The following is a 15809-nucleotide window of genomic DNA, read 5'->3' on the forward strand; positions in this document are numbered from 1 at the left end:
GAGTAGGCAGTGACTCTTCCATCATGGATATGTTCCAGGAGATGCTGATGCCTCCTTATTGGTGATGTGGAAAAAGAGATTTCCATTCAGGTACAGGTTCGACAAGATGGCCTCTGCAGTCCCTCCTAGTTATAAGAATCCATGATTCTATTTGTATGATTCCTGTATTCTACGCTTTAGCCACAGTTGGATTACTCTTTTCCCCCAGAACATAACTACACTTTTTCTCCTCCTCCCTTTTCTCATAGGTTCCCTTCACTGGGAATGCCCTCCCCTACCTCTGACTGCTAACCTGTTACCCAACCTTCAAGGCTCAGGTCAAATAATAGTTCCTTAAAAACTTCTCCTCATCCCTTCCTTGGCTGTGTTTTCTCCTCCCTTAGATCTCAGAGATTTTATATTCTTTTTACATGCTCATGACATGCTAATTTGTTTTCATCTGTGAACATATCTTCTCTCCTTCTGCTAAATAATAGTATTCTTGAGTGTACGGACTGTGTCTCATATGTATTTATATACAGTGTCAAGCACTAAGGGTGTAGTGTTCACTAGGACATTGGGCGAAACATCTATTAACCTCTACCGTGGTTCATGTTTGCAGACATTGGGGTCAACTGTAACTTTCAAAAATGCTTTATTATTGTCATGGCAAAGTATCCTTACAAAAGGTCAGCACAGTTCAATGCAACTAGCGCTTGTGATGATGAATACATCCAGTGATGTCCAGAGGAAAAGCAGGGCCAGGCAAACTCCTCATGGCTTATCTCAGGCATCAGTTACTTTCTAGGGAAGGCCGTATCTAGTCATTGATCCAATCCACATAGTTGGTTCACTCGTGTATAAACACCCGGCTTGTTTGAACCTGCCGCAGCCATCACCCAGCTGATGATCCCATAAAGGTAAGCGATCCCCATTCTTTTCACAGGCTAGGGGCCCCCCTGAGTCACCCTGTGTTAGTTAGAGACCAAGAGTAAATCATCTTAAATTCAGAGGATGGTTATGTTTCATACAGAAGGTTGGGGAAGTGGGAAGATAAGCATAACTCTGGATAGTCTGTCAAGTCTTCTGGGTTCTAGTCCTTATTCTGCCCACTAATGATGATGGTGGCTACCAATCTCACTCTGGCTTGAGATTTACTGAATTCCCAGCTGGAATAAAAGTAAATACAGCTAGGTCCCAATTAGTGTGAATAATGAATCCTCAGAAATAGTCACATGTATTCAAATTTGTTATTTGGAGTTATAACTATGAAAATATGGTAATTGCTTCCAGTCCATGGGAAAGAAAGCAATGTGAATTCAAATAATGTAACCAGTTACAGAGAATTCATTAATTGCACTAATTGGACCCAGATGTGCTGTCTAATTCTAAACATACATACAAATAATGCCATATACTACAAACACATATACATATAATGTATATATACACATAAATATACTCACACACAACTCCCTCCATCATTACAAGATATATGCATCAGCCTAATAAACACATTTACCCTGATTTCACAGACTCTATCTTTTAGGAAAAATTGCATTTAAAAAAATAGAATCTGGGGCAGCTAGGTGGTGCAGTGGATAAAGCACCAGCCCTGGGTCAGGAAGACCCCGAGTTCAGGTCCAGCTCAGACACTTAAACACTTACTAGCAGTGTGGCCCTAGGCAAGACACTTAACCCAATTGCATCACACAAAAAAAAGAATCTATTAACTCAAAAGAATAAACTACGATGAAGAAATTCCAGTGACTAATACATGAAATACATAATTCTTTTCCTTCCTCATTTCCATGAAGGAAGTTCATGCTTCAACATAAGAAAATGGTTCTAAACAAGTGGACTGTTTCAGTACTCATATAGTAATATCTCATATCTACGTAGGGCCTTATCGTTCACAAAGTGAATATTAATTATACTAATGTTAATATTTTAATGTTATTTTATATTTGCTGGTGATGATATTGAGAGACCAGAGGTTAAATCATTTACCCCATGGTGACATAGCTAGTGAGTTGTCAGAGGCTGGATTTGGGTTCAGGTTTTGCCTGAACTCACATTCACTTTTTTTCTACTATGCAATACTGCCTCTTACTATATATCAAACATAGAATGGCTTGTCTCTTGAGGTAGTGAGCTGCTCACTATTGGAGGTGTTCGAGCAAAGGCTGGATAATGACTCCTCGGGGATGTTTCAGACAGGAGTCATACTTTGGGGAGAGATCTTGCCAGAAAAACACCAAGGTCCCTCTGAGCTCACTGATTCCACGTTATTGTCATTCAATTCAGATGCACTTGTTATAAGAGAGAATTAATCTGCTAAGTATACAGTCTATGAAAACTTTTTGCAGTCCTCTTTCAATTATACTTCATATTCATGAAGCAAGAAGCCATGAAAATATTGTTATTCTCTAATAGCCAAATAAAACCTCTGATTTTGATTATTCTAAACCCTGACCAGAAATATTGACCTAGCCCAGTGACTTGGAACCAACGTTAATAAGTGACAATAATCCTTAGAGAGGCAGAAGGGAAGAGCCTGAAGACTCCTGAAATGAGTGTTGGGAGACCTGGTTTCTGGTCTCCACTCTCACACTAGTTGGAGATGTGACCTTGGGTAAATCACTGTGCCTTTCTGAGCCTCAATTTCCTCATCTGTAAAATGAGGCAGTTGGAAAGAAATAAGCATTTATTAAGCACATATTTTGTGCCAGGCATCATGTTAAGTACTTTAAGAATATTATCTCATTTGATCTTCACAACAACCCAGGGTTCTCGTTGTTGTTGTTGTTGTTCAGTCATTTTTCAGTCCTGTCCAACTCTCTGTGACCGCATTTGGGGTTTTCTTGCCAAAGCTACTGTAGAGGGCAGCTAGATGGCACAGTGGATAAAGCACCAGCCCTGGATTCAGGAGGACCTGAGTTCAAATCTGGCCTCAGACACTTGACACTTACTAGCTGTGTGACCCTGGGCAAGTCACTTAACCCTCATTGCCCTGCAAAAAAACCCCAAAAAAACAAAACACCAAAGCTACTGGAGTGGTTGGCCATTTCCTTCTCTAGCTCATTTTAGAGATGAGAAAACCAAGGCAAATAGGGTTAAGTGACTTGTCCAGGGTCACCCGACTAGGAAGTGTCTGAGGCCAGATTTGAATCCAGGAAGATGAGTTTTCCTGACTCCAAGCCCAGCCCTCTATTCACTGTGCCACCTAGCTGTCCCTGGGAAATAAGTACTATTATAATTCCCACTTTACAGAGGAGAAAACTGGAGTGGACTGAAGTTAAGTAACTTGACCAGGGGTCACATGAGCCTGGATTTGAACTCAGGTCTTCCTGACTCCAGACCTAATGTTCTATCCACTGAATCACCTAGCTGCCAGGTCCTATTCAGCCTAACATTCTAAGATCTGAAGTGTCCTCTCCCAACAACCCCTCACCCCAGGGGAAGGCAGGAAGAAAACACTATGATATCATGCTATCAGAATGGCCCTATGATCCCTGCAGGCTCTAAGGATGGAGAGGGCCCAGAATTCTAGAACACTTTGTAAACACAACATTCACTGTTTGGAGCTTAATGGGCCAGATCTGAAACAGGTGTTACTGGGAAAGCAGGAGGAGGAGGAGTGGTGTACTATCTAGCTGCTCTTAGAGTCACATGATCCACCATTAGGTTAGTTTCCTGCTTAATGAAGCTGGGAAGGCTTAAATGGAACCTAAAAACCTTGCTTTATTATGCATTATAATGGTCCATAATTGAATCCAGCCTTCTCTCTTTGGAACTCAACTCCCTGGAGGCTAATGACAACAGATTCCGAACTGGATAACAAACAGTAGAGATATGGATTGAATAACAATGGTCTGGAAAATAAGAAGCATAATTCTGAATCCCAACCCTGCCTCTCACTGTATGAACCATGATTTCACTCCCCTTGGAGCTGGAGTTGGGCATGACTTGCCATTGTCTCTGCAATAGCCTAGCCTGGCATTCAAGGTTCTGGCCTTTCATAGTAACTACTCATTTCTTAGCATTCCCCTTTGCAAGCACCATGTTCAGGGGCAGCTAGGTGGCGCAGAGGATAAAGTGCTGGCCCTGGATTCAGGAGGACCTGAGTTCAAATCCAGCCTCAGATACTTGATGCTTACTAGCAGTGTGACCCTGGGCAAGTTATTTAACCCTCATTGCCCTGGAAAAAACAAAAATAAACAAAGCAAGCTCCATGTTCCACCCAAACAGAGCGTTTAGCTCTTCTCTTAACTCGATATTCCCGTCTTTTACCTTTACATGGATAATCACTATTCTCTTAGGATTATGAATTTAGAACTAGAGAGAAATTTCAAGATCATGTAGCTTAACTCCTTTATCTTACAGAAGGAACTAAGGTACCAAGTGCCCTTAATCACACAGCTAGTAAGTGACATGATGAGTCCCCCGAGCCAGGTTTCCTGTCCCCCAGGTCTGTGTTCCTCCCACAAGTCTCCCCCTGTGCATTCATTAAGGGCTTCATGGGTATTTCATTTGAGATTCCCAGTTGTGCCATGAAATAGGTGATTGGATTAGCTTGTGTTCCAGCAAATGTAATAGAACATGAGACATGAGACGTAAATGTAAGAATGTCAAGAGGCCTAAAGCTCAGTTACAGTGGAGGCTAGTGAGAAATGCCAAGAAAAGAAAGGGAATAAGCATTTAGTTAGCACCTGCTATGTGCCAGGCACTGCACTAAACACCTTAAAAATATTATCTTATTTGATCCTCAGGACAACCCTGGGAGGCAGGTGCTATTTTACAGATAAGGAAACCAACTCAAACAGGTTAAATGACTTGCCCACAGTCATGAAGCTAAGTAAGTGTGTGGGGATAGACTGGAATTCAGGTCTTCATGACTCTCTGCTCAGAGTTCTAACTACTGTACTACCCAGCTGTCTAATAAAAGAACAACAAAAAAGATTAAAAAGAAAAAACTATATTGAAGAGAGGAAGAACAAAGAAAGGAGAGCACATTAAATGCAGAGAAGCTCTTCACCCCAAGTTTGGCCACAGCAGCCTTCTCTTAAAGCATGGAGGAACTGCCGTTCTCTGTGAAGTAAGAATTCACATGGATGAAATTGTAGATCACTGGGTAGAACAATAGACACACTCATGGCTTGGTCTAGGGACCATCACAATGAAGACTGACAGAGCTGTGATGCTTTTAGGACCACAGGGACTAGAAATATCATAGTATATGATCATATTTAAATCTGAAAGGGCCCTTAGAAATAATCTACTCCGAGGGCAGCTAGGTGGTGCAGTGGATAAAGCACCGGCCCTGGATTCAGGAGGACCTGAGTTCAAATCCGGCCTCAGACACTTGACACTTACTAGCTGTGTGACCCTGGGCAAGTCACTTAAGCCTCATTGCACTGAAAAATAATAATAATAAAAATAATAATAAAAATCTACTCCACTTCTCCCCCAACCCCTACCATAACTCTTTTAAGATTAGGATCCTATGGTCAGGGGCAACTGGGTGGCTCAGTGGATAGAGGGCCAGGCCTGGAATCAGGAAGACTTGAGTTCAAATCTGTCCTCAGACACTTGCTAGCTGTGTGATCCTGGGCAAGTCACTTAACTCAGTTTCCTCACTGGAAAATGGGCTGGAGAAGAAAATGACTAACCACTCCAGTATTTCTGTCAAAAAAAAACCCAAATAGGTTCAGGAAGAATTGAATTCTACTGAAAGACAACTTAACAACACTAAAGAGTAGAGAAGGTAATTGACTTGCCCAAAGTCACACAGCTGGTGAGTTGAAGAGTCAGGATTCATTTTCAATTTCCTGCTACCAATCCAGTGCTCTCTCCACAAAGCCACTCTGTGTCCCTCTCATCCCTTTGGCTGAAATAAAACAAATCTAGGATCACCATCCCCAAGCCTTACCTGACAGGCATCTGATTTGCAATCAAAGTACCCAGCACAGAACATGTTGGGGGTGATGTCGGCACCATAAACCTCCGGACTGCTACATTTGTGATCAGGAATGAGAGGCAGCAATGCTTCTCGTAAGTAGCTCGAGTAACCGGTAACATCTTTTAAGGAGAAACCACGGGGAAAGCATTTAATTTTAGTCAGGATTGGACAACTTGGACCATCTAGGGGGCACTGACCTAGGAGGGAATGATGCCCAGGCCCTGGTTGGAAATATCTTTGCTTACTCCAAGCCAGAAAGGGAAATGCTGAGCAGCCCGCTGAGGGTTTCAGCATAGCCCATATACATAATTATCCTTGGAGAGCTGCCTGGGACTTTTTACTTATGCTTAATTAATGGGCGGGGTGCTACGAAGATGGAGTGGCAGCTAGCATCCCTCATCCTCTACCACTGGCTGGTAGAGCTGTCAATCACAACTATCAATGGAAACCAAGGGCAGGACGCTGATTGACAGTTCTGCCAGCCAGTGATAAGGGTAGAAAGGAAAACGCATGGTCTCCTCCCCTTAAAGTCATGCATAGTTGCTGTTATTGTTCAGTCATTTTCAGACATGTCTGTCTCTTTGTGATCCCATTTGGGGTTTTATTTCCTTCTCCAATGATAAGAGTATCCCATAAATCTTTCTGAGGCTTCCTCAGTATGCACTTCCTACCTATAGCCCTCCTTGTAACATTTGCACAGCATGGGAAATGCTGAAGACATTGTAACAGAAAGACCCCCAGTTCAGAAGAAAACGTCTCCTTGTTTGGGCGGGTCTGGGCCAACAGAGAGACGGAGGACCAAGGGGCCCCCAGCACTGGGGGTCATCGGGATACTTACTCTCATACATGTGTCCCCATCCCGCAATCTGACACTTGTGATTATCAGGAAAGGTGACGCCACTCTCCGGAAGGCAGATGGGCTGGACAAACTGGGACTTAGTAGCACAGCGGTCCCCCTTCTTCTTCAGCCTAACCAGAGCTGCAGGGAATTGGAGAAGGCAATCAGATTGGCCGTCACAGAAACAAGAGTATTCCTGTCCATCAGGGACTGACCATTAAGGTTAAGGAGCCGAGATACAATTCCTGGCCCTCTTAAAGGAAAAATAATAGTATAGGATCATGAGCTCTAGCGATCTGAATGGCATTTTAGGCTCCATCAAATCCAACCCCCTCATTTTACAGGTGAGGAACCTGAGGCTCGGAGAGTTTAAATGTCATGACCAACTTTACAGTTAATGAGTAGCAGAGCTAGAAATCATTTCTAGATCTTCTGACTCCAGACTGAATGATCTTTCCTCCATGTCACAGCCCCAGGAGAGTGGGGAGAAATTATGCATGGTAGAGTCAAAGCAAATGTAAATGCATTCCTCTTCTTCAGAACTCCGTAGGTGGTACCACTTATATGCTACTTACCATAACCAGAGCGCCCTGCCATATATTCTGGGGTTTTTTTGTTTGTTTGTTTGTTTTGGTTTGGTTTGGGGCTTTTTGGTGAGGCAATTGGGATTAAGTGACTTGCCCAGGGTCACACAGCTAGTAAATTGTCAAGTGTCTGAGGCTGGATTTGAACTCAGGTCCTCCTGACTCCAGGGCCAGTGCTTTATCCACTGCACCACCTAGCTGCCCCATCACCATATATTCTGACCTACTAATTTAAACTCAGGACCTTTGGGCCTTGCCATCTGCCCAGTCATTGCCTTTTGGGACCTCCAGGCCTTTCTATCCCCCCTTAAACCTTAGCTTTCTTCTATATTTAGCTACCCTGATTATAGTGCGAGTCCAGGAGAGCAGGAACTGTGTTGTTTTTTCTATTTGTATCATTAGTGCTTAGCATGATGCTTGGCACATTCTAAATGTTTAATAAAATCTGTTTTTTGTTCATGTTACTCATATCATTCAGTATTCCTTTCTGGAGGTAAGTCCTATCTCTCCAAGAAGACTAGACATTCCATGGAATGGAGACGCAGGGAGAGCTGGGGAAATTTTATTAATTAAATTCCTTCATCCAACATCGAACATGATTCAGCTGATTCCGTGTTTACCTCATACTGGGGAAACTAAAATTCACTCACATGGAAAATTAAATAATAGTCAGCTAATAATAGTAAGTTAATTAATAGTAAGCCACAGACTGGTGCTGTGTGATGCAGACATAAAGTGCAGCTGAGGTTCAGAGGTCATACCCAACTAAGAGATGCCAGAGCCAAGCACCAGAGCCTCGGGTTTTCTGCTTCTTTCTGCAATGTTCTTTGTGATATACATAATAAACAATAGCTAACATATAGTGCTTACTATGTCCAGAGCAGCACAGTGGCGCAGTGGATAGAGGGCTGGCCTGAAGTCAGGAAGACCTGAGTTCAAATCCAGCCTCAGATGCTCACTAGCTGTGTGAACCTGGGCAAGTCACATAACCCTGTTTACCTCAGTTTCTCCATCCATAAATGAAATGGAACAGGATATGGCTAACCACTCCAGTATCTCTATCAAGAAAACCCCAAAAAGGGGTCACAGAGTCATACATGACTGAAAACAACTAAACAACAACAGACAAAATATCCAGGTACTATGCTAAACTCTTTTTACAAATATTATCTCATTTGATCCTCACGACAACCCAGCAAGGCAGGCGCTATTATTCTCATCTCATTTTACCGATGGGGAAACTGAGGCAGACTGTGGTTAAGTGATTTGCCCAGGGGTCACACAGCTAATAAGTATCTGATTCCAGATTTGAACCCAGGTCTTCCTGGCTCCAGGCCCAGTGCTCTATACACTGAGCAGTCTTGCCTAATTATGGACTTGAGCAAGAAGTATATAAGGTCCCCCCCCACCCCCACCCCGCTCAAGAGGTCATTAGACTAGAGGCAATTGGGGTTAAGTGACTTGCCAGGATCACACAGCTAGTAAGTGGTTAAGTGTCTGAGGCCGGATTTGAACTCAGGTCCTCCTAACTCCAGGTCTGGTGCTCTATCTACTGTGCCACCTAGCTGCCCTATAACCTATATCTGATTGCTTGCTGCCTCGGCCAGGGGGCCGGGGGAGCGGGAAGGAGGGATAGAATTTGGAACTCAAACTTTAAAATAAAAGTGTTTATTATCCAAAAAGGAGGAAGGAAGGAAGGAAAGGAGGAAGAAAGAGAGAGAGGTGTGGAGGGCCACGACCTTCTTCAATGGAGGAAGCACGATGTAACTGATGACATCATAATCTTTCAGTTTCTGAGCTATTGTTGGCCCTGTTGTCTGTTGTCCAGTGTCCAGACTAGATTCTATTGCCATCTTTCCCAAATTCCAACACAAGTTCCTGATCTCCAATCTTTCCTCATGCCTAAGTGGAGGTTCACTCTCTCATGATGCCGTTGTAGAACATTCTGGTAGCTGCCTGCTCCTTCTTCCTCCAACTGAGTTCTCCAGCCTTGACCTCTGGTTCCCCCTGCCTGAAGGTACTGCCAGCCTCCTTTCTCACCAAACTGCCCTACATCAGTCCTCCCTGCTCAGCCCTGGTCTATGGGACACCCAAGGCTGGGCCCTGACATCTGGTGCAGAAATCTCAACATACTCCACAGATCATTATTGCTGGGACTGAAGACAGAATCATTGGATAAGGATGTACTTCTCAATTTCAAAACGATAGTGTCACATCTGTGGATGTGTTGAAGAAATGCTGGCCCGTACAACTGTGAACTTGATTTGGGTGGGCTGGACAACCCAGAATACATAATAATAATAATGAAGAGCTGGCATTTATTTTAGAGTTGCAAAGCTTTTTTCCACACCCATCATTTTAGATGTGAGAGGGAGACAGGGCAAGTGTTAACAATCATTTTTCCCCGAGAAAAAAACTAAGAGGCTAAGATAGAATTTTAACCCAGGTCTCTAATTACAAGCCAGTAGTTCTCCATGCTACATCTACCTGTCACAAAGAAGAGTCATATGCCTATTCTTGCCCCTTGGGAGTCAGCCTTTATCCTAATCATTTGGGGGCGGGCACTGTGTAAATTCATTTTTTTTTTTGCAGGGCAATGAGGGTTAACTGACTTCTCCCAGGTCACACAAGCTACGAATGTATAAATTCTTATCCACATTAACCCACTGGGAAGGACAAAGCTTGTACTTCCAAAGCCCAGAGCACTTCCATGAAGGGCCCTAGTTAAACCCTTCAAATTCCCACAGATACTTGTAATTCAGAAAATTGAATGTCATAACTGGACAGAACCTTAGAACCCACATTCAATGTCAGACCTAGATGGGGCCTTAGACATAAGGATGTCAGAGCTGAGAAAAGCAATATACATGATGCGCAATCACTGCAACAAGATAAATAGCAAAAAGAAAAAAATCAGGAATGTTGCCAAATTAAGAGCAAAAAGCTTGACCCTAAAGGAGAAATATTAGAAGTCTCCTCCCTATCACTCCTTTAAAGAGGTGAGGGTGGCAGTCCACAGATGTGAACATTGTATAAAACATATTTTAAAAAATGTAATGATTAGTTTTGCAGAATTTTTTCCTCTTTACTTTTTCTTTAATTCTTTTAAAAGTTTTTGTGTTATAAGGGTTGGCTCTCTGAGAGGGGTGGAAAAGAGAGATATAGGAAAGACATAAAAATCATTTTTTTTTTAATTGAGGGGGCAGCTAGGTGGCACAGTGGATAAACCACTGGCCCTGGATTCAGGAGGACCTGAGTTAAAATCTGGCCTCAGACACTTGACACTTACTAGCTGTGTGACCCTGGGCAAGTCATTTAACCCCAATTGCCTCACCAAAAAAAAAAAAAAAAATGAGAGCATAGACTATCAGACCTAAAAGGGATCCTGGGATGCAGAGACAGAAGAGACCTTAGAATATAGAACAGAGACTATCAGAGCCAGAAGAAACCCCAAATCCTCTGCTCACAGTAAAACAGCAATCATTAGATTGATCATTTTTCAACAATACTTTGAGGCTTGTAAAGAACTTTCTCATGTGAATCGAGTAAGGTAGGAGGTGTTAGTATGATTATTCCCATTTTTCCTATAAGGAAGCAGAGTTTCAGAGAGGTAAAGGGATCCCTATGAGGCCTCACAGCCAGTGAACAAACCACCAATAGACTATTGACATAGTGATGAGTACTTGATATCAGTGGGATCTTTTAGACCATCCAATCCAACTAGCTCATCTTAAAGACAATTAGTGACCACATTGGACAAGAATCCAGGTCTCCTGACTCCCCAGCAGCCTAAGCTGTTAATTCAGTAAAGAGAAACCATTCCCCACACCATGACCAGCACAAACATCTGCTTCATGAAATTGATTAAGGATGTACTGGGTAAATTGGTTTAACAACCAGTTAAAAAAAAAGTATACACACTTTTAAGTTTAATTTGCATTGTAACATTTTCTTTATCACTTTCTTAAGCCTAGAATCAACCAACAAAACAATTAAATCAAGCCCTGATTATTATTATTATTATTATTTACAATTTGATGATTTCTGACTGGTAAATGCTCAACATTGAAAAGGAGAAAAAGACAGTATTTGGAACTCAAAACTTTAAAATAAAATGTTTATTTTAAAAAAAGAAATAAAATTAAACAAGAGTTCTCTTGAGCCTCTAGGAGCTGGTTCCAGCACACCCCTCACCCCAGATTTCTGACATATGCCCAGCTCCAGGGTCCAGAATCATTCTATAGGTTACGACTATGGGCAGTGTGACTTCGCCACCATGTGGTCATGCCCAAGAACTACAATTTCTCCAGAAAGCTTGGGGATGTACTTACTGTAGGTCATAGCTTCCTTCCCTTTGCTGTGCCTCTGGAAACATGAGTAGCAAGAAGCCCCCACCACTCTCACCCTTCCCCCAATCTGTAAGGATTACACCTTCTATAGTTCCTTTCACCACACTGATATGCACAGAAATATCAGCGCTTTAAGGAATCTTTCAGACCACCCAATCCAACCACCTTGTTTTGAAGACAATTAGTGACCACATTGGAAGGTCTCCCAGAACTGAAGTCCATCACCCTCCAATCTGCCCAAAGGCCTTATTGTCATCATCATCGAATCATCAAATCACAGAATCTCGGCTCTGGAAGGAATCCCTAAGAACATTTAGTCTACAAAAGCCAAGTAGAGGTTGACATTAGACATGGAGCCAGATGGTTGATAGATCGACTGAACCAATCCTCATATGACATAGAATCAGAGATTTAGAGCTGGAAGCAAACCTACAGGTCATCTAACCCAAGCACCTCATTTCATAGATGAGAAACTGAGGCCAAGAGGTGAAATGGCTTGCCCAAAAGTTACAAAGATGGTCAGCAGCAGGCATAGGGTCTTGGCCCTAGAGCCTCCACCTCCAAAACCAACACAGTTTACACCTGTACCATTCATCTTCCAGGCTGCTCCTCTAGACTCACTCCAGTTTGTAAATAACCTTCCTAGAATGTGGTAGCACCATCATTTCCATGCTCAAATGCTTACTGAATTGTTCAATCATCATGTTGTTGTTCATTCATTTCAGTTGTATCCAAACCTTCATGGTCTCATTTGACGGTTTTCTTGGGCAAGAATTTCTCGTCTCCAGCTCATTTTGCAGATGAAATAAACTGAGACAAACAAGGTTAATTATCTTGCCCAGGGTCATACCACCAGTAGCGTATATGAGGTGAGATTTGAAACTCAAGAAGTTTTCTGACTCTAGGCCCAGTTTGCTCCATCCATTTGTGATAAAATAATGGGATTTGGCAGCAGCCCAGGACGCCCCACCTGAAGATTGAATTGGAAGTGATTGAATTAGGTGAGACTGAAAGACTGAGAACTACTTAAGGATGATTAAATCAGGACCACATCTGGCCAGCCCTGAGCAGGATATTGTTCTCAGAAGTTGAACCTAGTTAAGGTTGATTAAATTGAGACCACGAGTGGCCAACCCTGAGTAGAGTGTGTTCTCAGAGGCTGTGGGCTACAACACTCAACAGGAGACCACCTTGACCAATTAACTTGACTGAACCTCCCATTTTGGGGGAGGAGGACAGGAAGTAGGAAGCTGAGGCTGGTAGACTGGAGCTTCCTTTTTTGGTTCGAGATTTCAGTTTGGCAGCAGACATTCATGTGGGCAGCTAGGAAAGCTAGGAATACCATGCTATAAGGGAGCTATTCTCAATCTTTCTCTCTCTTCACTATCTTATAATATTTCTTTTTAAAAATCCTTAAAAGCCTAAAACTCTTGCTGATTTATCAGTTATTTTAGCCAGTTTTCCCCCAAAAATGAGGGCGGGGGCGGCAGATTAGAACCACATTTAGATTTTTTAAACATTACACATTGTGCCACCTAGCTGCCCTGAAATTCAATCATACTTTGCTTTATATATAACCTTTATATTATTATTTTTTTTTTGCAGGGCAATGAGGGTTAAGTGACTTGCCCAGGGCCACACAGCTAGTAAGTGTCACGTTTCTGAGGCCAGATTTGAACTAGGTCCTCTGAATCCAGGACCAGTGCTTTATCCACTGTGCCACCTAGCTGCCCCTAACCTTTATATATTTTAATGTTTTTCCAAAGTTATTATCTTTTATGGTCCTTACAGAATTGAGAGAATTCAGCAACTCCAGGTATTATTCCTATTGACAGGACTTGGGGACTATAATCTTCTTGCCTTCCTGTGACAAGTTTACTGAGTCCCTATAAAGTTCTAGAACCTCTGTCTGGCTGCCACTTCTCTTTGCCTGTTGTCCAAAGAGGCTAGATCACTTCCTTAAATTCAAACAAGTAAGAGAGGGAGGGAGTGAACAAGCATTTATTAAGCACCTACTATATACTAGGCACTGTGCTAAGCACTTAGCAAATATAATTTCATTTGATGTGAAGTAAGTGCTATTATGATTCTCCTATTTTAGTTAGGGACACCAAAGGTAGACAGAGGTTAAGTGACTTGACCCGGTTCACACAGCCAGTCAGTGTCTGATTCTAACAGACCTGGGATTCCAGTTCAGGTCCTTGGACTTCAGATCCAATACTTTTTCTACAGTCACGTGATTCACTGTGTTCTTTTCTGGACACCCTAACTGAGTTTTCTCTTGCTCAGGTCTGTCCCAAGACATGACTGTCCTTACGTGGTGGAGAATAAGGATCCTGCTAGAAATTCAGCCAATCTCATCCTGAGAAAGGTCCCCCTGCCTCCCAAATCTCCCTTCTCCACACATCTCCATCAGCTGCTGGAGGATCCTTGCTCAGAGGGATAGAGCCATTACCACCCCCAGGAGAGCTCAGGTTGTGAATGTTCAGGGAGTTCAGAGCCTTTTCAAAGAATGTGATTTAATAAGAAGGAGAACATGAGAAAAAAGGGGGAGAAGAATACACTGGGCATCCATTAAATTTCACCTGAACTGAACCAATCTTCAACATCTTGACCATTTTGCCCAAGAACTGGTCTTCCCCAGTGTGATGGGGTAAAAGGATGCGCTTACCTGTTGGAGAAACAATGGGCAGCTGTTACTACCCAACAGGAGTGGATGAGGCTGCCAGCACAGAAGTTCTCCCCAATGTACAAGGCCGCCATCCATGGGTGGGATCCTGGCAAGGAGGACGAGCCTCCAATAATTCGAGGCCTCAGGAACGTCCTCTTCTTGTGCCTCTTCCCACAGGCCCGTCTGTTGGGCAGTGAAACCTCAGGAATCGTGAAAAGTTCCATGGTGGCTCGAGCCCCACTCCTTGGGTTGTTCTCTGGAGCAGGAGAAAAGATAGAATTGATAGAATGTTAAAAAGAGAAAGGGGGCAGCTAGGTGTCACAGTGGATAGAGCCCTGGCCCTGAATTCAGGACCTGAGTTCAAATCCAGCCTCAGACCCTTGACACTTATTAGCTGTGTGATCCTGGACAAGTCACTTAACCCCAATTACCTCACCAAAAAAAAAAAGAGAGGGAGAGAAAGGGCCTGGGAGACCTGTACATGGTGAGGTTTAATAGGGGTTCAGCTAAAGTCCTTGCTTGCCCTGAAGAAGAGAAGATTTTGGGGTTATAAGGATCTAATGGGCTATCACTGAGAAGAAGCAGCTAGGTGACACAGTAGATAAAGTCTAAGGACTAGAGTAAGGAAGATTTTATTTAAATCTAACCTCAGACCCTAGGCAAGTCACAGAACTCTGTTTGCCTCAGTTTCCTCATCTGTAAAATAAGCTGGAGAAGGAAATGGCAAATCACTCTAGTATCTTTACCAAGGAAACCCCAAATGGGGCCACAGAGAATCAGACAAACTGAAAAAAACCTTAACAATGATGACTGTCATTGAAAAGAGGTGTTAGACCATGTTTTACTAGGCTCTGATGGAGAAACAAGGTGTTACAAAGAGGCAGATTTGACTTAAACATAAGTAAACTCTTCCTAACAATGAGTGAGCTCCCCATCCCTGGAGGTCTTCAAACATTGACTTGCCACTTGTCAGGGATTCTGGAGATGGGATCATGCTTTGGGTGTGGGGCTGGGCTGAATGACCTCTTAAGTGCTTCCCATCTTTGTGGTTCTATGATACAGGATAAGAAAACTGAGGCCAAAAGAAGTCAAACATTTTAGTAGGTAGCAGAGCTGACTTGAACCCAGATCTTTTTGCATCTGAGTTCAAGTTTCCTTCCATTGCATCTACCCCTCCAGGTATCAAAACCTTGCCCTTTCTCCTCCACCTTCACACCTAAATGAGAGAATGAAAGACAAAGTCATGTGTGAGTCATAAACAGGGATGTGTTGAAGCCCGGTTGTTAATTTTCACAGTGGCATTCACACCTCAAAAATCAATAAGTATTACAAATCATGGCTTAATCTTTGTTATGGGGGTGGTGGGTTGTTGTTGAATGTGGTTGTTGTGGTTGTTTTATTGTCTGGAGTTAAGAAGTGTTGGAGA

At 42.8% G+C, this 15809-nt stretch overlaps 1 protein-coding gene across 1 annotated transcript in view; it reads right to left on the bottom strand.

Moving 5' to 3' along the window:
- Nucleotides 1-617: 617 nt before the first annotated feature.
- The window catches only part of HGFAC (HGF activator), a 49593-nt gene continuing 34401 nt past the window's right edge, over nt 618-15809 (bottom strand). The window contains 9 exon segments of the mRNA XM_043969714.1: nt 618-829; nt 831-911; nt 913-948; nt 5912-6060; nt 6780-6920; nt 9497-9532; nt 9535-9611; nt 9613-9636; nt 14384-14639. Coding sequence (XP_043825649.1) covers nt 773-829; nt 831-911; nt 913-948; nt 5912-6060; nt 6780-6920; nt 9497-9532; nt 9535-9611; nt 9613-9636; nt 14384-14639 — 857 coding nt within the window. The 3' untranslated portion in view covers nt 618-772.

The sequence above is a fragment of the Dromiciops gliroides genome, chromosome 6, assembly GCF_019393635.1.
Source record: "Dromiciops gliroides isolate mDroGli1 chromosome 6, mDroGli1.pri, whole genome shotgun sequence".
In the NCBI taxonomy this organism is placed as follows: Eukaryota; Metazoa; Chordata; class Mammalia; order Microbiotheria; family Microbiotheriidae; genus Dromiciops; species Dromiciops gliroides.